Source organism: Cryptomeria japonica, chromosome 7 (genome assembly GCF_030272615.1).
Source record: "Cryptomeria japonica chromosome 7, Sugi_1.0, whole genome shotgun sequence".
NCBI classification, from domain to species: Eukaryota; Viridiplantae; Streptophyta; class Pinopsida; order Cupressales; family Cupressaceae; genus Cryptomeria; species Cryptomeria japonica.
The window spans coordinates 113,784,626-113,806,677 of record NC_081411.1 but is presented as its reverse complement, the minus strand read 5'-3'; the positions used below and the strand labels follow the sequence as shown (position 1 = coordinate 113,806,677).

The 22,052-nt window shown below is 35.4% G+C and overlaps 1 protein-coding gene across 3 annotated transcripts in view; it reads left to right on the top strand.

The window, feature by feature from the left end:
• LOC131061222 (magnesium/proton exchanger) overlaps positions 1-22,052 on the top strand; it is a 115,135-nt gene that overhangs the window by 75,759 nt on the left and 17,324 nt on the right. For all 3 annotated transcript variants that reach the window (XM_057994756.2, XM_057994758.2, XM_057994757.2), the window contains one exon: positions 244-380. In XM_057994756.2, the coding sequence (XP_057850739.2) occupies positions 244-380 (137 nt within the window). The remainder of the gene's footprint in view (positions 1-243; positions 381-22,052) is intronic.

Genomic DNA, 22,052 nt, shown 5'->3' with positions numbered 1-22,052 from the left:
GAGTTGGAATATTTTAGCAACATTCAAATTCTATTGATTTCATTGTGGAACTAGAAAATTATGAGGGTTTTCTTAGCTTAAAATTGAGCTGGAGTTGGTTACATTCTCTATTGTAGGTTTCGTGAAAATACAACCAAGAAATCAGATGTTCTGCCTATTGTTTCATTTCTTCCAAAACATACTTTGCATCTATGATTCCTATAAAATACATGTTTTATATTCTTGCTTCTGCATTTTGTGCAGATTGTATCTCTGAGCAAGTACCTCACAGAGAAAATATGGAAACTTTCTCGTTGGATGGGGATCTCAATGTTCCAGCTGGTACAAAAAGAGTAAATATTTCTTTGGTCTTCCTTCAACAGCTGAAGGACGCACTTACTGTAAGTTAGATTCAGTAAACAGTTAGTTAAAAATGTTTTAATCTTATCCTGAGTACCTTGGTTCCTCATGACCATGACATAATGATCTAGAGCTATGTTGTTTTGGGTTAAAAAAAGAAACTATGCACAGCGAATAAAATGATGTTAGAAAGGTACAAACTACAATTTGTCAGAACAAATGCAATATCTGTCATCGATATCTTTAAGCCAATGAATTAGAAATACGAAATCCTTTTTTTTCTAAAGCCATCTATAAGGGCAAGGAAACAGCAATGTGTCTCATAGCCTCATTATATGGTAAATCTTAAATATATGTGTGAATCAACAAGAAAAATAGAAATAGTATAATGGAAAGAGATTGGTGTATGAGCTTCAATGATATACAATAATAATTACCTGAAATGAAGTGAACACATGGGTGTGATGCAAAGGGGTTGTTATGTATATGAATGCATGTATGTTGGTATGTATTAAGGCCAAACATCTATAAAGTATACTACGGTACAAAGATCTCCCCATTGGGATACAGAGCACTGGATTCTAGAACTATCTTCTGTACTCAAACCAAAATGCTTCTGGTGCTAATCTTGGTGCTTGTTCTCCTTGGGAATGTTCTGGGTTCTTCAGAAATGCGAAGAACCTGCACAGGGCCCTGCTGAAAGCCCTGAAAACTGAAAACAAATAAAAAAAGAAAGAAAATAGTAGTGACTTAAATTATAAATCATAAATAAAAATATAGTAATGTAGTGTTTTATTAGTATTTGTCCTTAGGTAAATAGAGTTTTTCTTTTTTATTTGAACCAGTTACAAACAAGGTTCTATTTTTGTTTTTAAAAATATTTTTATTTTCTAAAGTTACTTGTGCAAAATGAAATACTAAAGATTAGCTCATGATTGAGTTTTTTTTTTGTTTTTTTGGAAAAACATCATTTTTATAGTTTTCAATACTATTCAAGCTCTCAAAGAATAGCTAGACTAGTAAGTACAAATGCAATAAGACTTATGCATGGTGAAAATTGTATACAAAACAACACACCAAATAGAAACAAATGCATTTGATGTAATATCTCTCTTGTATTTATTGTAAACATATATTGTAAAAACATTTCAAATAACAAAAACATTTTACATAATTTATTGGTATAAATTAAGTTGTTAAAATAAGTTGTGTACATTCATATTCAACTTCGTTTATATTTTATGATCAAATCACTTATATTGTAAATGATTATTACTAAAAATGTGAATATTCATTTCACCTTCAGTATATACAACTCAAATTAGTTAAGATTTCAATTACACTCAATTAAAAAATTAACAAAGGGAAGTACTCACCACTATGTGGCACTTGTTATCATTTTATTTATTTTAATAATGATTATGCATATAATGTTGATAATATGATAAAAAAAAAGAAAAAATTAATTTTTTATGCGTAGAGATTTTCATGACAAACTATATATTGGGTCCCAAGAAATTCAGCATTTCCCCTACTTGTGCCAATATGCATGCTCGTTTCTTCGTAGTTTTAAGTCTAGTAATTACTGCCAATTTTTCCCCTTGTAACTTAGGTTGTATGAATTTATTAAATCAAAATAGGACCAAATCTCACAATTACATCCGGTAAACAAATCAGCAAAAGCTGAAAAAATGTACCATCGAACCAGGGATTCCCTCTGACCTGTTTTAGTTACGATACATAATTAAATTTTCCTAACCAAAGACATTTATGCATTTGCAACATTGTTATCATTAATATGGCCATGACCAAACACCCAAGACATTCTAACTCCAGAACTTTCTTTTTCATTAACTGCACCATAGACTGCAAATACTCCAGCTGGCCCATTAGGTCACCCAGATTGTCCCTTCCAGTATTAATGCTGAGGAGTATATTTTAAAATATCATCATTCCCAAGTTACAACACCACTTATGATGGTTACCATCGTGTATGTTGTTCTGGTGTTGCGGTTCTTGCACAACAGCTTTCCAACTGAGATCGATTTCATCACGGTAATACTCAGCCACCTTGAGGAACTGCAATGAACTGAATCTATTGCCAAAATTACCAGCTGTCACCATTTGGAGAAGCATGCTGGTGGTAGGAGGCTTGTATAAAATTTTAATTTGTTGCAACTATCAAGTTCAAATGACCAAAATCACTTTCCAGGAAGGCCATATCAACAATGGTAGCATTTTAATTTGTATTTTTAAGGCATAACATAATAATGCATGAGATAAAATATACAATAACACACTATGCCCAATATTCTTCTTGGGTACACAACATAATAATGTATGAGATAAAATGTGCACAATATTTTTTTAGGGTTTTGTAATAGTGAACAAGAGAAATGTTACAGTGGTTTTGGTAGAGTAGTTTATTATTGTAGTTAGATTAGAAGAAACATAGAGTAATCATATTCAAATTAAAAAGTATAGATGGTCGAGATTATTTGTAACATCTTACATCCTTCTTTGCAATTCACAACTATGTATTTTATTAGCTTCAAAATTGTGTGCAAGTACTCATGTTTAAATTAAAAACACACATGGTGAGATTATTTATAATATCCTGCACCTTTCTTTACAATTCACAACCATGTATTTCAATGAATAGTTTTATGGAACATTTTTTATGTAAAAATTATTATTAAAATAAATTAAGTATAATTAATAAAAAGTTGTTATTGATTAGAGTTATTATATATAGATTTAAAATATTTGTATCTTTTTTTCTTTTTTTTTCGTGACAATAAAGAGGGGTAAAAATTTATTCAAACCAAGAAAAGAAGTACATCAAAAGTAAGCAAACAGCCCAACATAGAAAAAAACTACAAAGACTTATCATGGTCCACTAGATGAGTCAAGACGCGAGACAACTCTGGAGAGAGTTGTCCCCAATCCTCAATAGACCAACCCTCCATAAAGACAAAAGCCCATTTAGCAAGGCAATCAACCACCCCATTCCATTCTCTGGGAATATGAATGAAAGTAACTAACTCAAAAGAGTTACAGAACAAGAGAATCTGTCGAATAATCAACTGCAAGTGCCAACTAACACCATCCAATTTCTATTGATTTAACAAAGTAGCCACAACCTGAGAATCTGATTCGACAACAATTCTTTGCCAACGAAGAGAACAACTACGCATCAGCACAAACAGAATAGCTAGAGCCTCCATGTAGTTATTTGTATGAAAACCTTTGTAGATAGAGAACAAAAATTGGACTTGCCCAGAGCTATCACGTCTCATGCCACCAATACCAACATGCCCAAGATTACCCCTAGAAGACCCATCAGTATTGATCTTCAAAACTCCAAAAGGAGGAGGGCTCCAATGACCCACCCTAGAAATCCTCGGCATTTGATGAAAACAACTATTTCTGATAAGCTGGCGAGTCAATTGCACTTTCGGGTTACGAATAGAAAAATTAAAGCGATTGCAAATAACCATCTCCCCATGAGCCACACCCCTAGCAAGGTCACACTTGGCCGAAATAGTCTCTCGAATAGAACGCTGAATTTTCCACCACACATGTTGAACATCCAATTTGACATCCTGAAAAATCCGTCGACTCCTCTCAAGCCAAATATGCCAAATAATAAAAGTGGGTCCTAAGGACCAGGTAACTTGGAGAAAAGGAGTGCTGACAAGAGTTTGACCCCAAAAGTCCCAAAACTCGGTCAGAGAGGAAACATGCCAACAAGAACAATTCCAATAGTCCCACTAGGAATGCCAAATCCACCTAGTGAAAGAGCACTGAAAGAAAAGGTGGGAGACTGTCTCCTCACTTCTACAACAAAGAAAACACATATAAGGCCCACAAAAGTTGCGCTTACACAAGTTATCCCAAGTAAGACAACGATTCTGAACCACCAACCATAAGAAAAAAATACATTTAGGCCAAGCAAATCTATTCCAAACCTATTTCCACCAAGACACCTCTTCCTCCCCATAAATCTGATGGAATAGCTTCATATAGCCAGCATCAACAGAATACTTCCCTAATGACTCCTTTCCCCATGCTAGAATATTCAGACCCTCCAAGGAACTACAATTTCGGGATGGAAGAATATTGGCAAGCTCCTGCCGAGAATCCTTTGAACCCCTCGATGACCATTCACTTGGACTCTTCCATCTGTACCCAATAACAAGTCCAAAATGTTGAATAGTCTTATAATGGCCCACCGAAGTCCACCCAACAGCAACAAGGCTAGTAGAAAGAGGTTATAGATGAGGATACACTGAAAGAATGGGAGGATTACCATCCCACGAATCTAACCAAAAGAGAGCCTCAGAACCCTTGTTACAAATTAAAAAAACCCATCTTTAACAAGTTGGGCTCCAGTTTTCATAGTACATGCCATATCATAGAGCCTCTACCCTCTAGTTGGCAACGGGGAACATTCCAACCTTGAATGGGACCCAAATACTTACGAGTAAGGATACGAGCCCATAGTTGATGTTGATTGGTACACCATCTCCAATATAACTTAGCTGTTAGAACTTGACTATGCAAAACTGTGGAATGAAGGCCAAGGCCACCCTCAAATTTAGGTCGGCAGACAGACTCCCATTTAACCAAACTCCATTTAGAAGATTGCAAGTGACCACTCCAAAGGAATTGACGAGACAAGGCATTAAATTCCTTAAGGAAATACAATGGAGAAGCCTGAACAAAGCCTCTATAAGTTGGAAGAGCCTGAATCACAGATTGAAAGAGAGTAACATGAGAAGCAAAAGAAAGCCACCGATGAGTCCAGTGGTTAACTTTTTGATGTAGGTTATCCAACATGTCCTACCAGAAAGGCCTTAGTTGTCGATCAATAGAGAGAGGAATACCTAGATAGATGAATGAAAGAGAGCAAATTTGGAACCGCATAATATTGACAATTCTCTTCTGGATAGGTTCAAGGGTATTGAAAATATAGATTGAAGACTTATGCTCATTAACCCGCTGCCCCGATGCAGCTAAATAGACATCCAACATTTTCCTGAAAGACTCAGCCTCCTAAATATGGGTGGTACAGGGCACCTAACACTCCAAGATGAAAGTTTTTGTTTTCTTTCAAGTTTGTGTGTTATCTTTGTGATGTAATAATGGACCAACCATTTGGGACTTAGTAGAGCCATGGTTGAGTTGTCCAAGTTTTGGTTTGAGTCATTTGTGTTCAGGATGTTGTCAGCCTGAGAAGTGAGATGTTTAGGTAGTTCACAGGAGAAGTACTCCAGATTAGTAAATTCATGTAATAGAGGTCAATTGTGTTGTGTTTAGGTCTTCTAGGGTGTTTGAGAACCTTCGGGAGTCCTAAAATGCATTAGAATGCAAAGTTGCATCTTGGAGTCAAAAGATGTAAAAAGTTGTTGAGCAACATTTTGCAATTTCTTGCAAAAGTTGCGTTTTTGGTTAAAGGCGTTGGAAAGTTGGTTGAACTAGCTAAACTAAGAGCATAAAAGCCAAAATTCACTTCATTTTATGGGTTGGAAGAATTGGAAATGCAAGAGCAAGTTTTTGGATTGTGAAGCAATCTTGTTTTCACCATTTTTGATAGGTTACACTTGTTTTTCATTGCTTGGTACGGTCTAGTACGGACTAGATGGTGTAAACTCATTGTAGTGTATGAGTATTAATTGAATTAGTTTCCATTAAGTTTGATTTTCAGGTTTGATTGTTTATAGTTGCAGAGATAACATTCATTCTTTGCAACTTGGTATAAAAACCCTTGCAAGTAGGGTTTAAGTGCAAAAATGGCTCTAACCTAAGCAATCTTTGATGGCACCTGTTGAAATCATGAAGAATGCTAGGTTAGGGTCTGTATATAGTTTTAGGATAGGATTTGTAGTTTTTCAAGTCCTTGAGGAGGAGAAACAATGAATACCTAGGCTCACCGTTGGGAGTAGGTGAGTTAGGACAGCAAGAAAAGTGTGTTTTATGAGCACATGGGGATTGGTGGAGGACCAAGTGTCACATCAATGGAAAGCCCTCAGATTTCCCTTGAATAATCCTACATTTTTTGGAGTAGGATTTTTGACTGGTGAAGAGTTTCAAACCCATCTTGCCAAGTCACCCTGTGAGGCCTAAACCCTCCAAAACAGTGCAACATTGGAAACCCCACTTGTATGGATAACCCAGATGCACTATTCCAGTATTGTCTGTAACTTCCAAAAGGGTACTCTAATCCATGATTTATTTCTAGACTTGTTTGGGAATTTTACAAACTAAGACCATAAAACCACCAAGGGAGGGCTAATGCAATTAGGCCTATTTGAGCCCGTTGAGAGACCTAGAAAGAGTAGGAAGCCAAAGAGATGGGTTTGGTGATCCTAAAAGTCTCAAAATACTTCAAAGACATCTTGTAGATGCATTGTAAGCCCTTTGGAAGAGGTTGTGTGTTAAGATCCTTGCAGGAGTTCTTGGAGCCCTGGAGTGGTGTGTGAGTGATTGAGGTGGCAACCTCAAGAGGTGGAGTTGATTGTCCAAAACCATTGGCTATACCTAGGAGGCAAGCCAAAGAGGTTTAGACCTTGGAGGTCTCATTTGCATAAACCCCTACTAAGTGCTATTGGATAGACTTGAGTAGTTGAAGGGTTGAGTAGGACAAGTCACTCAAGAAGGTGTATTGGATCAAGCTTCAAGACTCTCTAGATCAACGGGCTACCCCAATAAGATTTATTTCATCCACAAACTGAAGATGTGAGAGCTTAGGTAAACTAGTCCCCCAAGTCCACCCCTGAATCAAGCCCTGAGACGCTTGAGACCTAATGAAGCATCCCAGGCCCTCAACCATAATGATAAAAAAATACAGAGAAAGAGGATCCCCTTGCCGTAGACCTCTAGAAGCACTGAATAACTATGAAGGTTGGTCATTGACAAGAACAGAGAAAGAAGCAGAGGTCACACAACTCAAAACCTAGTTAACCCAATCCAAATTGAAACCAAAGGCAAGGAGAACCTTATGCAGAAAACTCCACTTAACCTTGCCATAAGCCTTAGCCATGTCCAATTTGATAAACATGGATCTCTTCCTAGAAATATCCATGGAATGAACAACCTCAGAAGCAAGAACAAGCCCATCCAAAATTTGTCTACCAACCACAAAACCCCCTGCTCATCAGAGATCAATGAAGGAAGCCATATTTTGAGTCTTTTTGCAATCAATTTAGTGATAATCTTATACACAACATTGCAAAGAGCTATGGTTAGATAAAAAAATTCAACTGATTAGCCCCCTTCTTCTTGAGAATAAGAACCAAGAAGGTAGAATTTAAAGCCTTAAGCATATGCTTGCTATTATGTGATTCTTGAACAACTAGAAGCAGATTTGCCTTAATAATATCCCAAAACACTTGAAAAAAATCAATTGGAAAACCATTTGGGGCACGAGCCTTGCCTTTAGCCATCCCAAAAACAACTTCTTCAAGCTCAGGCATGGTCACCGGATGATTGAGAGAGACATTCATCAAATGAGTAGCCACAAACGGGATATAGGTAATAATATGACACTCCTCCTCAGGGGCAGGGGGCATATCATCAGAGAAAAGAGCATAATAAAACTGAATAGCCTCATGAGACATCACCTGCAGAGAAGTCAATTGAATGCCATCTGAATTGACCAAAGAGGAAATAACACTTCTTTGTCGATGAGCCTGCACAGATTTATGGAAAAAAGTTGTATTAGGATCCCCTTCATGAAGCCAATCTATCTAAGCTTTTTGCTTCCAAAAGATCTCTTCCTGGAGCTCCCACTCCTCCAAAACCTTCAAGGCTCGAGACTCAGTACAACCCTATACCTCTGTGAAACCAAAGTCTCGAATATGGCGAGTAATATCATCTAAGCACTCTTGAGCCCTTCATTTCCTCAAAGAAAGGTTACCAAAAGACTCCCTATTCCCTTTTTTTAGTTGAACTTCACAAATTGTAACATTTTGACAAAAGTATACATCGATGTACCATAGGCAAGCCCCCCGTCACGCCATCATTGTGCCATAAGATCATGAAGAGAGTCATCCCGAAGCCACATGAGTTGAAACTTAAAGGGAGGATTCTTATGACTATTAAGCAAACCAGCAAAAAACTTGATTGGCCAATGGTCAGAGCCACACCAATCCAAGATCTCTGAACTAGAAAGCACTCTATCCGGGCTACCCAATAGCATGAGACCAAAAATCTATCCAATCTTTCTGAAATAGCATCCTCACCACACCGTCGATTAGACCAAGTGAATATCCAATTAGATGGCTTCACATCAACAAGACCAAGAAAATCAACATTATTTTGAAACAGAGCAGAAGAAGGCCCCAACCGAGGCAATCCACCTCTCTTCTCAACAAGGTTCAAGATGGAGTTAAAGTCACCTGCCAAAACACAAGGTATAAAAGGAGCGCATGACCTAACATACCTTAGATGAGACCAAAGTTGGGTTTTACCCTGAATATCAATGGGAGCATAGATATTTGTAACCAAAATTGTCTCCCCAGATTAAAAAATTGATGCACCCAACGAAATAGAAGATTGACTAGAGAGCCACCAAAGAGGAACAATCTTGCTTGGGTCCCATAAGAGAGCTAAACCACCTGAGCAGCCCAAGGAACCAATACATTAACATTGCCCATAACGCCACATTCCCTGAGCCTGTTGAAGCATAAGATCAACAAGAACTTTGTCTCTTGAATACAAAACATATCAAGAGAATGAACACCCACCAATTCGCGAATAGCTTTTTGATGAGAGGGGCTATTCAACCCTCACACATTCTAGGAAAGAATAATCACTTAAGGGAATGTGAAAAGTGGGCATCTATGGTTTTAACCAACCCAGACTCCACTAACAAATCCCCAGTTGACTGAAGCTTTTCCTGATTTGATTTGCGACCTCCTTTAGAGGAATCCAAAGAACTTTTCTTAAGGGGTTGCTAAGATAAACCCAAAGCATGAGAAGATCCCTTGGCCTTACCAAATTTTGAAACCTTCTTAGCTAGGTCTACCAGAACAACATCATCCTACAAAAGACCCAAGTCATTTGAGTGGTGCCCCTGTGGATCATAAGAAATATCATGGGGGATCAGGGGAACCTGAGGAACCAGAACATCATAATTCTCTCCCCCAGACATTCCCAATCCTACTACCCTAGATGAAACATCCATTGGAATTCCTTCCTCCAATGCCAAAACCTCAAAGCAATTAAAATCCTCTTCACCCTGCCTTTCCTTAAGGGACCTCTTATGCCCTGTGCCTTTAGTGCGAGGTATAACTGGCACAAACCCATCCCCAACAGAACCCCCAACAGAAACTGGAGCCTTACCCTTATCTCCCTTATCACTCGCTACATGCAGGGGCCTAGACGAGTTATTACCAGTAGCATGTCTATTAACACGGGGGCATTGGCACTGAAGATGATCATATTCATGACAAACTCAACATCTAAAAGGAAGAGATTCATAGTCCAGTTGTTGAACCCATGACGTTGAGCCTAAACAAATCTCTAAAGAATCTAGCAAAGCGTTATTTAAATCCACCTCAATACAAATATGAGCAAACGAGATTACCTTTTTATCCAGCATCTGTTGAGAAATAGCAACCGACTTCCCAATAAGCTTAGCAATCCGGCATAAGATATCCTCTCTCCAAAATTCTAATGGTAATCTTGGGAGACGAACCCAAACTAGAACCCTCGAAGGCAGATCTTCCGCTGAATTAAAACCCATATGCCATGGTTTCATAAATAAGCCCACCCGGTTATAAAAATAGGGACCTCCTTCAAAAACCCTATTACGATCCGCCATACTGGAAAAAACAACCATGAAGTAATTGTTGGTCACCAACATGATTTCCATATCCCCCTCAACTTGCCAAGTCCTTTGAATCCAAGCTTCCAATGAAGATAGAGAAATGTGGATCCCAAGGAATTTACAAATCAAGGCATGATTACTCCAATACACAACATCCTCTCCAATAGATTAAGGAGGGAGAACCAACACCGAACGATCTTGACACCGCAACAGGCAACCATTAACTTTCTTAAGCTTCGACCCTTCACCAACATAGGAGGAAGCAGATTGATTCACATGTAGATCTGAAGAAGGGCCATTATGCCTCCCCTCATCAACAATCACCAATGACGAAGACATTGACCTCCCACCCACAACAAACAACAAAAAACCCACTCCAAATACCACCCAATCAGAGCCACCACCACGCCCAGTACAAACCCCAAGCACCACGACCCCACTCAACACCCCACCACGCACAACCCTCACCAAGCAAACCCCAGGGACATTGCACCCACAAACCAACCCGCACAAAAAAGATGCGCACGGGAAGAGGAAAGAAGATACAACTAGGGCCAAGCCCTAGCACACACAGTTGTAAACCCTCACCATCACTTTCGATTCATCGCTCTTTGGGCTCATCCCTTGTTGTTGCCTAAAAAATGCATTCAATACATGTATCTATTTATTTTATACAATAATAATGTATTTATATTGTACAAATAATAAATACATAATAAATAAAAATATTAAAAACAATCAAAATATTGAATATGATTAATTGTAACAAAAAATATGGTAATTGTTGCATAGACAATACATAAAGTAGATAGGTATTTTATAAATTACATAGTATCTAATAATTTTTTAAAATTGCATATTTAATTGAATAGATATGAATGACATCACAAATGTCATTTAAGGAGACAACATAATGTTAAAGTCAACAATATACTTTTATGATAATGTATAAAATATTTTATATGTGAATTTTTGCAATGAGTATTCCCAACATGAACCAATAGAAAGAAAGATGATTGATATTAATTAAATTATTAAATGAAGAAAGTAATTATAGACTATAGAATTGTTGCTTAAATTTTTTAATTTGATATAATGATTGGTTGAAGTAATTAAAAAGTTAGATACAAAAACTTTTGAAATGTTTTCTTCTCACAACCAAGATTTTATAGATTATGACTTATTTGCAATAATTGAATTTAACAACACTATAATTAATCCTTGACTTAAATTAAGAACCAAGAAGCAGATGCAATCAATATTTTAAAATAAATAATAACTTTGACAAATAGCAACACATGCCACAAGGATAAAACCTCTTAGTTACATGCAAAACTACCACATAGATAAAGAGTATCAATAAAAACTTGATTTTAAGTACCTACTTCCAATCTAAACCTTGAAACCTAAGATGGATTTAACACAAATACATGAACATAAGAATTAATGGCTCACAATTATTGTTGTAGCATACAAGTGTAACATTAACTATCATTAACACAAAACCCAATTTTGGGGATTTAAGTTAAAATCAAATTGTCCCAAAGTTTAGGATTTAAAATAGAACTTTAAAATAAAAAATTATCCTAAATAAATATCAAATAAAAATTGATTAAAAGAAACTTAAAAATCATAGATCGGAGACTCAAACTTGTCACGGACTTGGTCTCAGTTGAAGGAAATATCACACTTAGATATATAAATGTTGTCAAATGTTTAAAAAACTCATGGGATATGAAATCCATCACATCAAATGTTCTAAACAAATATCAAAACAATAACTATAAGTCTATGGTGCAAAGAGGCCTACATCCCTCCTTTGAAGGAATCTAAGGTAGGTCCTAGATGATGTAGCAGCTATAATATTTTTTTTAATTATGAATATGCAAAGATTTTCAACAAGGGATGGCCTATTACATGCTTAGACTTATAGTTTGATGGGGGTATGGGGGCAACACCAAAATGAGGTTGAGGGTAGCACCCCTCGCAGAGAGAGAGAGAGAGAGAGAGAGAGAGAGAGAGGGTGGCAGAGGAGGAGAATAGGTGCGGGGGGGAGAGTGGAGGGAGTAGAGAAATAGGCCTAGATCTTGGGGGAGAGAGGAGAGTGAGATAGAGGTAAAAAGAGGGGATAGGAGGAAGAGTGATAGGGAGAGAGACAAGTTTAGAGTTAAGGATAGATAAAGTGAAAGAGATAGAGAGAGTGAGAGGATGCTAATAGAAGCATACTAATTGCTGAAATTTGACTAAGAGAATTTTTAAGTTCTTCTAAACCCTAAAAGTTTGCATTATAACTCCTAGAGATCTGAAACCACTCTCAAATATCCCACCACAATATACATGAAATATAACTTCAAGTATTAAAAAAAAGACAGGGAAATGTTATATTTCATATACATATTTTGATGAAGGGAATGCGAGTGACTTGAAGACAAAGATGGAGAGTTAAATGTTATATTTTATATATATATTGAGAGGGATACGACTAATCTAGCTCCAAAACCATGATGTCATACAATGCAAAACTTTCGTGTTATGCAGACACAAAAAATACAAGACTGGGATCAGAATGGTTGTGGGGCTCGATAGAAGCGTTGCAGCTGCTATAATCCTATTTATAACACGAAGGTTATTTTCGGTATACGGTAATGTAATCGACGCCTTTTTGAAACCAGAATAACCACAGCCTTGTGGAAGCATGTCATAAATCAAAAAGAATTTACATTTTACGATTTACAAAAAAAAATTAAAAAAATGAATCTGTCTTAGTCCAAGAGACGAGACTCACTTGAACTCGAGGAGTCCGCAAGACTTGATGGCTCTTGCCCAGGCTCAGTCGAGTCCGAGTCCTTGGAACGCGCCGAGGGTGACCCGACTCGCCAACTCTATGAAGTCTGGGCGAGTCTCGAAACTTTGCGAATAGACTCTTATCATGCTGTCAATGTAAAGATCCCTTTCCCAAAATAGTGTAATTTTTCATTCACAATTTGATATCTTGTTGTTCATGTAAGTATATGTTTTTCCGATTATATGGTTTCGGATTAATGCTTTCCAACAGCAGTACATGCAATAGCTTTAAGAAACAGTACAAAATACAAAGAGCAGATTTTGATTTGAATTCACCAATTTATTATTCAGCAAAACTCAAAAATGACATATTTCAAATTATAAACAGTTTGCTACAAATAGAGGATTACAATGTGCACCTTAGCTTACGTCCAGCCCAAAATTTGAATACAGAACTTTTGGGGAGAAATATTCTTCTCCGGTTGAGCTACAACAAGGAATATGAATGCACCAAATTATAGAATCAAAAGGTTCCCATGACTACAAATACCAATTCAATATTGAGTCTATTAATGCTGCTAGCATTATTGTTAGCATATTATATCACAATGAATAGAATTACGATCAAAACCAGGTCAAACTGTGCAATGAAAGCTTAGACGTCTTGTCCTTAATCTACAATACTCCTCTCAGTGGCCATGAAAGAACCTCACGCAGAATTGAAATGATTCGATATGCACGGCAAGAACTCACCCATATCAAAACTCGCACCATAAAATGGAAACTAACCAATCAGCAATCTTGCTCTTATGCAATAGCCAAATACTCACACCATAGACCAATGAAATCGTGTCATAACAGAAGCCTCACATAATGATGATATAGCAGCGCCAAGGATAATAACTCGCACCAGCAATAAAGCTTTCTCATGTGTAGAATTTTGAACCTGACCTATCCTCTCTGAACCAACTAATTAGCAAACAATAACAGCAAAAAGAAGAAATTGCAAAAAGAAATCACAATTCAGAATAAAAAACAAAGTGCCTTGTTTTTTTGGAATTGCACACACCAATATCTTTATTGAAGCTTAATTAAAAAATTACATAGAGGTTGTATATATATAAAGAATTTGCAGCTTAGAAGAATTAATAATAACTGCAGTTCTAAATATATTCCTAGCATTGCATGGAAAGCCACTAAGGCTCTCAAACTAAAAAAAAGCAAATTACTCCCTAAATTAAGAATACAATAAGTGCATGCACATCATGCTTTATTTACTAAAAACAAATTCATGCAAAAAACAAAACTAAAAATATTCCTAAGGATTAATGCATGTTGGAGTACATGCTTTATTTGCATGAGTAAACAAAAATCTATTAACTAAACTAATCTAGCTGTATGCTAGAGCAGCATCAGTTATCAACATACTCCCCCTTGATGCTGAGAGGGCTGACAATCTTATCTCGTAGTGCTATAAACTGAGCTTTCGCAACCGCTTTGGTGAATATATCTGCTAGCTGATCCTGGGTGTTGATGTGCTTCAATTCGACATCCTTCTTCTGCACCAAATCTCATATGAAGTGATATTTTAAATCAAAATGCTTTGTTCTGCTGTGATGAATTGGGTTCTTAGCTAACTTGATGGCACTTACATTGTCACAATAAATTACTGTAGGCTGAATTTGTTTTTCTCCAATTTCTTCCAAAACTTTTCTGAGCCAAAGAGCTTGTGTACCTGCTGAGGTAATTGCAACATACTCCGCTTCTGTAGATGAGAGAGCAACAATACTATGTTTTTTCGAGCTCCAGGTAATCAAACTAGAACCAAAAGAAAAACAATTTCCAGATGTAGATTTATGGTAATCCATACTACCTCCCCAATCTGAATCACTAAAGCCTACTAGATTGAACTTTTTAGAAGAGTGGTAATGAATACCAAAACTTAAATTCCCTTTCACATACCTCAAAATCCTCTTGGCTACCTTCATATGTATTTTAAATGGATTTGTCATATACCTTGAAACAAGTGAAACTGAATAGGTAATATCAGGCCTCATGTGGATTAGAAACATCAAACTCCCCACAATACTTCTGTAAGCTATCTCATCAACTAAATCAACACCATCATCTCTACATAACAAATCTTCATGAGCACTTGGAGTGGAGGCAGGGGTACAATCAATAATATTAAATTTCTTCAGCATATCCTATGCATACTTTGTTTGACAAATGAAAATCTCATCCTTACTTTGATAAACCTCCATTCCTAGAAAATATTTCATTAGACCAAGATCTTTCATCTCAAATTATTTCATCATAGCAGCTTTGAATTCATCTTTCATCTTAGAACTACTACCCATATACAAAAGATCATCAACATACAAACTTATGATGAGAATATTAGTACCTTCTTGTTTGTAGTAAAGGGTAGGATCACTCTTACTTCTCTGGAAGCCATTCTCCTGAAAGTATCCATCAATCCTGGCATACCATGCTCTTGGTGCTTGCTTGAGGCCATACAAAGCCTTCTTCAACTTGTAGACATAATTATCTTTTCCTTCCACTTCAAAACCTTGTGGTTGTTCCACATATACTTCCTCTTCTAAGTACCCATTCAAGAAGACACTTTTCACGTCCATATGATGTATGCTCCACTTCTTCTGAGCTGCTAATGAAATCAACATTCTTATGGTCTCTTGTCTTGCTACTGGTGCAAATGTCTCTTCATAATCAATTCCATACTTTTGTGTGAAGCCTTTAGCAACTAATCTTGCCTTGTGTCTTTCAACACTCTCATCACTGTTAAACTTGGTCTTGTAGACCCATTTGGTGCCAATCCTTTTTTTGTCATGTGGAAGTTCTATTAACTCCCAAGTGTCATTCCTGTGAATGGAATCCATCTCTTCTTCCATGGCTTTCACCCAAACCTCATTAGTACATGCATCTTCAAAACATGATGGTTCAAAATCAGCCTTGGCTAATAAAGCAAAATTCACTGTCTCACATACTGGGTTTTCTTCATGTATTTGATTTCCACTCCTCTAGTAGATATCACTCAATCTCCTTACTTTCCTTGTAGAACTTGGAGAAGAAGCTGGACTTGAACTTGGTACTGAAGAACTTGATGAAGGGTTGCTTGGTGGAGTTAAACCACTGGATATAGAAACATTAGTTGGCTGCTCATGATCAATATCAACAATTATATCATCATTCAAAATAGACTTTGGCTTCTCAACATGGCCTTTTTGATGACCATAAACTCCCCCTTCATCAAAAATCACATCTCTTGAGACAATAAGCTTGTTAGTGAGGGGATTATACAATCTATAAGCCTTGCTTTTCTCACTATATCCAATAAAAATACATGACTCACTCTTTGCATCTAACTTATATCTATTCTGATCAGGTACATGCACATAAGCCAAACAACCAAAAACTTTGAAATGATTAACATTAGGCCTTTTACCATACCAAGCTTCATAAGGAGTCATCTTTTCTAGTGCACTAGTGGGGCTACAGTTGAGGATGTATACTGTTGTAGCAACTGCATCTCCCCAATAAGAATTGCTCAATCCCTTGGTTTGTAACATGCACCTTGCCATTTCAACCACAATACAATTCTTCCTTTCAGCTACTCCATTTTGTTGAGGTGTGTATGAAGTAGTAAGTTGCCTCTTGATACCATTAAAATCACAATAACTTTGGAAAGCCTTTGAGCAAAATTCTCCTCCATGATCAGTCCTTAAACACTTGATCTTGCACCCTTTCTCATTTTCCACAAGGGCTTTAAACTTCTTGAATGTATCCAAGGCTTCATCTTTGGCCTTTAAAAAATATACCCAACAATTTTGTGAGTAATCATCAATAAAAGTGATGAAATATGATGACTTACCCAAACTCTTAGTCTGCATAGGACCACATATATCTAAATGAACAAGCTGAAGTGGGTGGTGAGCCCTCCATGCATTCCCATTTGGAAACTTTTCCCTTGCATGCTTTCCTTTAGCACAACCTTCACAAACCTCCTTTTGTTCCTCAACCTTGGGCAAACCATAAACTAATGCATGTGAGGTTAGAAACTTCAAACTATGAAAATTTAAATGGCCATACCTGAGATGCCATAACCAACTTGAATCCTCATAAGCCATATTTGCCAAACTATTGTTATGTTCACCAAACCTCAAGGGGAACATCCTATTTCTTGTCATAGGAACAACAGTGATCACCCTATTACCCTTATTCTTATCATAGATAGTACATGTCTTATTCTCAAAGACTACTTTATAATTTTTCTCACATAGCTGCCCAACACTTAACAAATTGTGCTTCAATTGTGGATTATAGTAAATATCATGAATACTCTTTATACCTTCTTTTGTTTGGACCTCCGTAGCTCCTTTGGCAGCAACCTCCAATGATTTATCATGACCAAGCTGGATCTTGGATTTGAAACTTCCATCCTTTGTTGAGAACAACTTCTCATTCCCTGTCATGTGGTTAGACCATCCAGAATCTAGGTACCAAACATTTTTACTAGTATTTTCACCCTTGGCATAAGATAAAAATAAGTGATCAGGAGGATTCTCACTACTTTCTTGAGCATAGTTAGCACTTTTACCTTCTTTCAATCTGCATTCTCTTTCAAAGTAGCCATACCTATTACAATTGTAACATTGAATATTTCTCTTATCAAATCTATCTCTACCTCTTCCTCTGAAAGCACCACTTCCTCTTGAGACACCTCTTCCTCTACCTCTTGAAGAATTTTGGCTTTGCCCTTTACCTTGACCTTGATTGATTTTGGCACCACTGCTGCTTGCATCTTCATTTTTTGTGATTAGCAATTTAGAGGAAAATGCTTTCTCTACATCTTCAAAAGAATCTTCCAATCTTTCTTCATGAGACATCAAGGATCCAACTAGTTGATCAAACTGTAGTTTTGTCAAATCTTTGCTTTCTTCTATGATTATTGGTACATGATTCCATCTGGGTGTCAAAGATCTCAACACCTTTTTTATCAAAACTTCATTGCTTACAATTTCCCCAAGTGTAGCCATTTTATTGACCACATCTTTGACTCTGACACAATAATCACTTATACTTTCGACTTCTTGCATCTTCAAATTCTCGAACTCTCGCTTCAATGTCTGAAGCTTGACCACTTTAACTTGATCACTACCCTAGTAAGCTTCGTGTAGAGTCTTCCAGGCATCTTTGGTAGTTGTTGCTCCTGATATTCTTGGAAATAAGCTCTTATCAAGAGCTATCTGAATGTGAAACAAAGCTTGAGCATTCTTTTTCCTTGCTTCCTTTCTAGCTATTTTGTCATTGGCTGTAAGAGCATTCCAATCAGTTGGCTCTTCATAACCTGATTCAATAATCTCCCACAAATCTTTTCCAATCAAAAAAGGTCAGCATCTTAATGCACCAATAATCATAATCATTCCCATCAAATTCTGGAACGGGCATATGGTTAGAATTCGACATGATTAACTTTGCCGAAATTCCAACAATAAAACTTTAACCCAAAACAATTTTACCTGCTCTGATACCACTTGTAGAATTTTGAACCTGACCTATCCTCTCTGAACCAATTGATTAGCAAACAATAACAACAAAAAGAAGAAATTGCAAAAAGAAATCACAATTCAGAATAAAAAAAAAAGTGCCTTGGTTTTTTGGAATTGCACACACCAATATCTTTATTAAAGCTTAATTAAAAAATTACATAGAGGTTGTATATATAAAGAATTTGTAGCCTAGAAGAATTAATAATAACTGCAGTTCTAAATATATTCCTAGCATTGCATGGAAAGCTACTAAGGCTCTCAAACTAAAAAAAAGCAAACTACTCCCTAAATTAAGAATACAATAAGTGCATGCACATCATGCTTTGTTTACTAAAAACAAATTCATGCAAAAAACAAAACTAAAAATAGTCCTAAGGATTAATGCATGTTGGAGTACATGCTTTATTTGCATGAGTAAACAAAAAACTATTAACTAAACTAATCTAGCTGCATGCTAGAGCAGCATCAGTTATCAACAGCATGTCCACAGGAAATGAGGGTTGCCACACACTGATCAAGAAAACTACGCCAAACATAAATATGAAGCGGCTATCTTACTCAGCTTCCACGCCCAAGAATGTTATCAAAATCTATCCATTACAATCTTCAATAATGGACTAGACAAGACGTCCAACAAATATTTGCAATAAAACCAAATCCTTAATAATATTGCTAATTTGGGAATAAACCAACAAATCTCTCTTAGAAGGAGACTTCACAAAATTAGGAATACCTTGCAAGTATATTGTGAAATACATTAGGAATACCTTGCAAGTATACTGTGAAATACATGAATAATATTTCCCCCTCTAGCTAGGACACGACAGATAGTTTCATTATCAAAATCAACAACCTTTTAAGGTTTTTGTTTTAGGGTTTCAAGCTTCAAGCTCTTCAAAATAATAAAAGAAATAACTTATCTTAAATGAGGCTCAATCTACTATTTTATAACCATTTCATAAGCCACCTTCCAGATTTTTCTCTCTTCTAATTTAAATTTGAATTAAGTGATTTAACTAGCAATTACATTTACTTTATAATTTTATTAAATTAATAAATAATATTATCTTTTTAATATGTTTTTATGGATAATATTAAATAATTAAATTAATTAATTCTGGTAATCTTAATTATGGGAATTAAATAAGCTAATAATCTAATTTAACTATTTTAGATCATTTTTTTTTCACCTTCTTTCAAGTATAGTTAGCATGCATTATGTCAAATAGTTGACATGTTTGAGAGATAAATTTCTAATTTCTTCTCCAAGTTTGAAATTTTGACAAATAATTTGTAGACTTCTCATGCTACAGTCATTTCTTTTGTCATCTAGCACCCTAAGCTTCATAAAAATAATCTATGATCCTAAGATGAGACTTTGCACGAATAGTTTGTAGACTTCTCATGCTACAGTCATTTATTTTGTCATCTAGCACCCTAAGCTTCATACAAATAATCTATGATCCTAAGTTGAGACTTTGCACGAATCCCACAATAAGAACCAAGGTGGATCTCTCACCACCATAGCGGTTCTTCTTTAGAAGGATTTCCCTCCTCCAAAAGGATAAAACTACAATCCCCAAAACTCCAAAAAAAAATTCATAAACAAAATATCAGAATCTTGATATTTTATATCACTATAATGTCCCAACAATCAAACTTCTTGCATGACAATTGATAGTAAAATTGCAATGGGAAACACACTTACGAAACAGTAGACTAATGTTAACTAAAAATACTGATGTAAATAGTTGCATATAGTCAACCCTTATGCACTTGTGTTTCAAAATAACATAGATAATATTTTCTAGATGCACACCTTCCAAATTAAATACAAATATAGAATTTTGGTAGAGAACCACACATATTATCCTTAAGAATGATAACATTGAAAACTAAATGATTTTCTAATATCATAACAAAATAGTCATCTAAACCTACAAAATAGAAAATCAATTATTATTTTTAAAATATTTCTAACCATAAACCTTACATAAATTTACAAAAAGAAGTATTATTTTAATCATTATCATATGCTAAATATTATATGCCATATTCTAAAAATATATCATACCTTTAAATGTCGTAAATGTATGGGGCCTTTTAAAAAGAATGACAAGTAGAATATATAGTTTATATGTTTGAATTTGGATCTCATTCCTTGTGTTGTTTTTGGTTTTTCTTTTAAAATAACCTTTATTTTAATACTAAATCATAAGGTTTTTTTAAAATATAATTTAAAGTTTTTTTTTACAACATAAGTTATTAAATTGTTACCTTGATACCATTCTATTTGTTTGTGAGAACCAAAATAATAGTTTAAGGGTCTTCATTAGACCTAATTGATCATGATAGAATAGACCAATAGACATAAACAATACCATCAAACTTCATTAATACAATAATTGAACATAAATACCAAGTTGTGCAACCACTAGAAATAATGTTGTTTGGCAAAGGAGCAAAGAGTGCCAAGATTACACCATATACATTGTAAAATGGGTGCGGTAGGGATTTCTAGCTAATACAACATTCCCTAGAAGTTGTACAATGACCAACTAGATGATATAGTAAGAGTAAAATGTCATGCAACAATAAATGATGGTGATACTGGAGATCAAGGTGTTAATAATATTACACCACCTTCTATCAATATTTTTGAATGCTTAGCTAGCAATTGGAATTAATTCTAAACTTTCCACTTAAATGTCATCCTTGAATGAAATTACAATGAAAGGACAAATGAATTTTTATTCTCCAATCTAAATTGAAAATCAAGAGGTTTTTTAATTTTACATGAGAAGATGAACATTATTGCTCAAACTTTGAGAAGGTGTTTGATTTAAATAAATAATGGATACTTTCATTTAAGCAAAACTCTTATTTTTGTCAACTCCATTTTGGTGTGTTTTAATTTTTATTTTCATTTCCGTCTAAAAAATCTCAGTTAAAATGTCAACTTAGAAAACTTAAATAAAATAATATACAAAGCCTTATTATATCCCATTTAGACAACCCACTTTCTAATAATAAAATTTAACTTGTCTTTTCACAATGTTTTAAAATTATTTAAATTACTAGGACTAACTTAGCATTTTATTATTAAATTATTTTATAACTTTATCCCTTAGACTAACATCTCTTAGCCTACATATATTAAAGAGATAGATTACAAATCTTCCAAATATTTTAATTTGAAAAAGTGAACATGACATAACTCTCATTATAGATCTACTTTTGTGTGCCTTACTCTCTTATGGGTGAGTCTCTCTCTCCTGTGCAAACACCACCTAGAAATCTTCTTTTGATATTCTTGGGATCATTCAAAAAAATCTTCCAAAATTCACAAATGTTTCAAACAAGGTGGATATTAAAAAAAAATTCATTCTTTAGAAAAAGTATTAAGACTAGATTTAAAGGAAGAAAAGTTCAATTATGTAACATTTTCTCTTTAATTTTCATATAATCATCATAACTTCCCAATTCTCAAATTGAAACACAATATTCTTCTTATTTTTAAGATT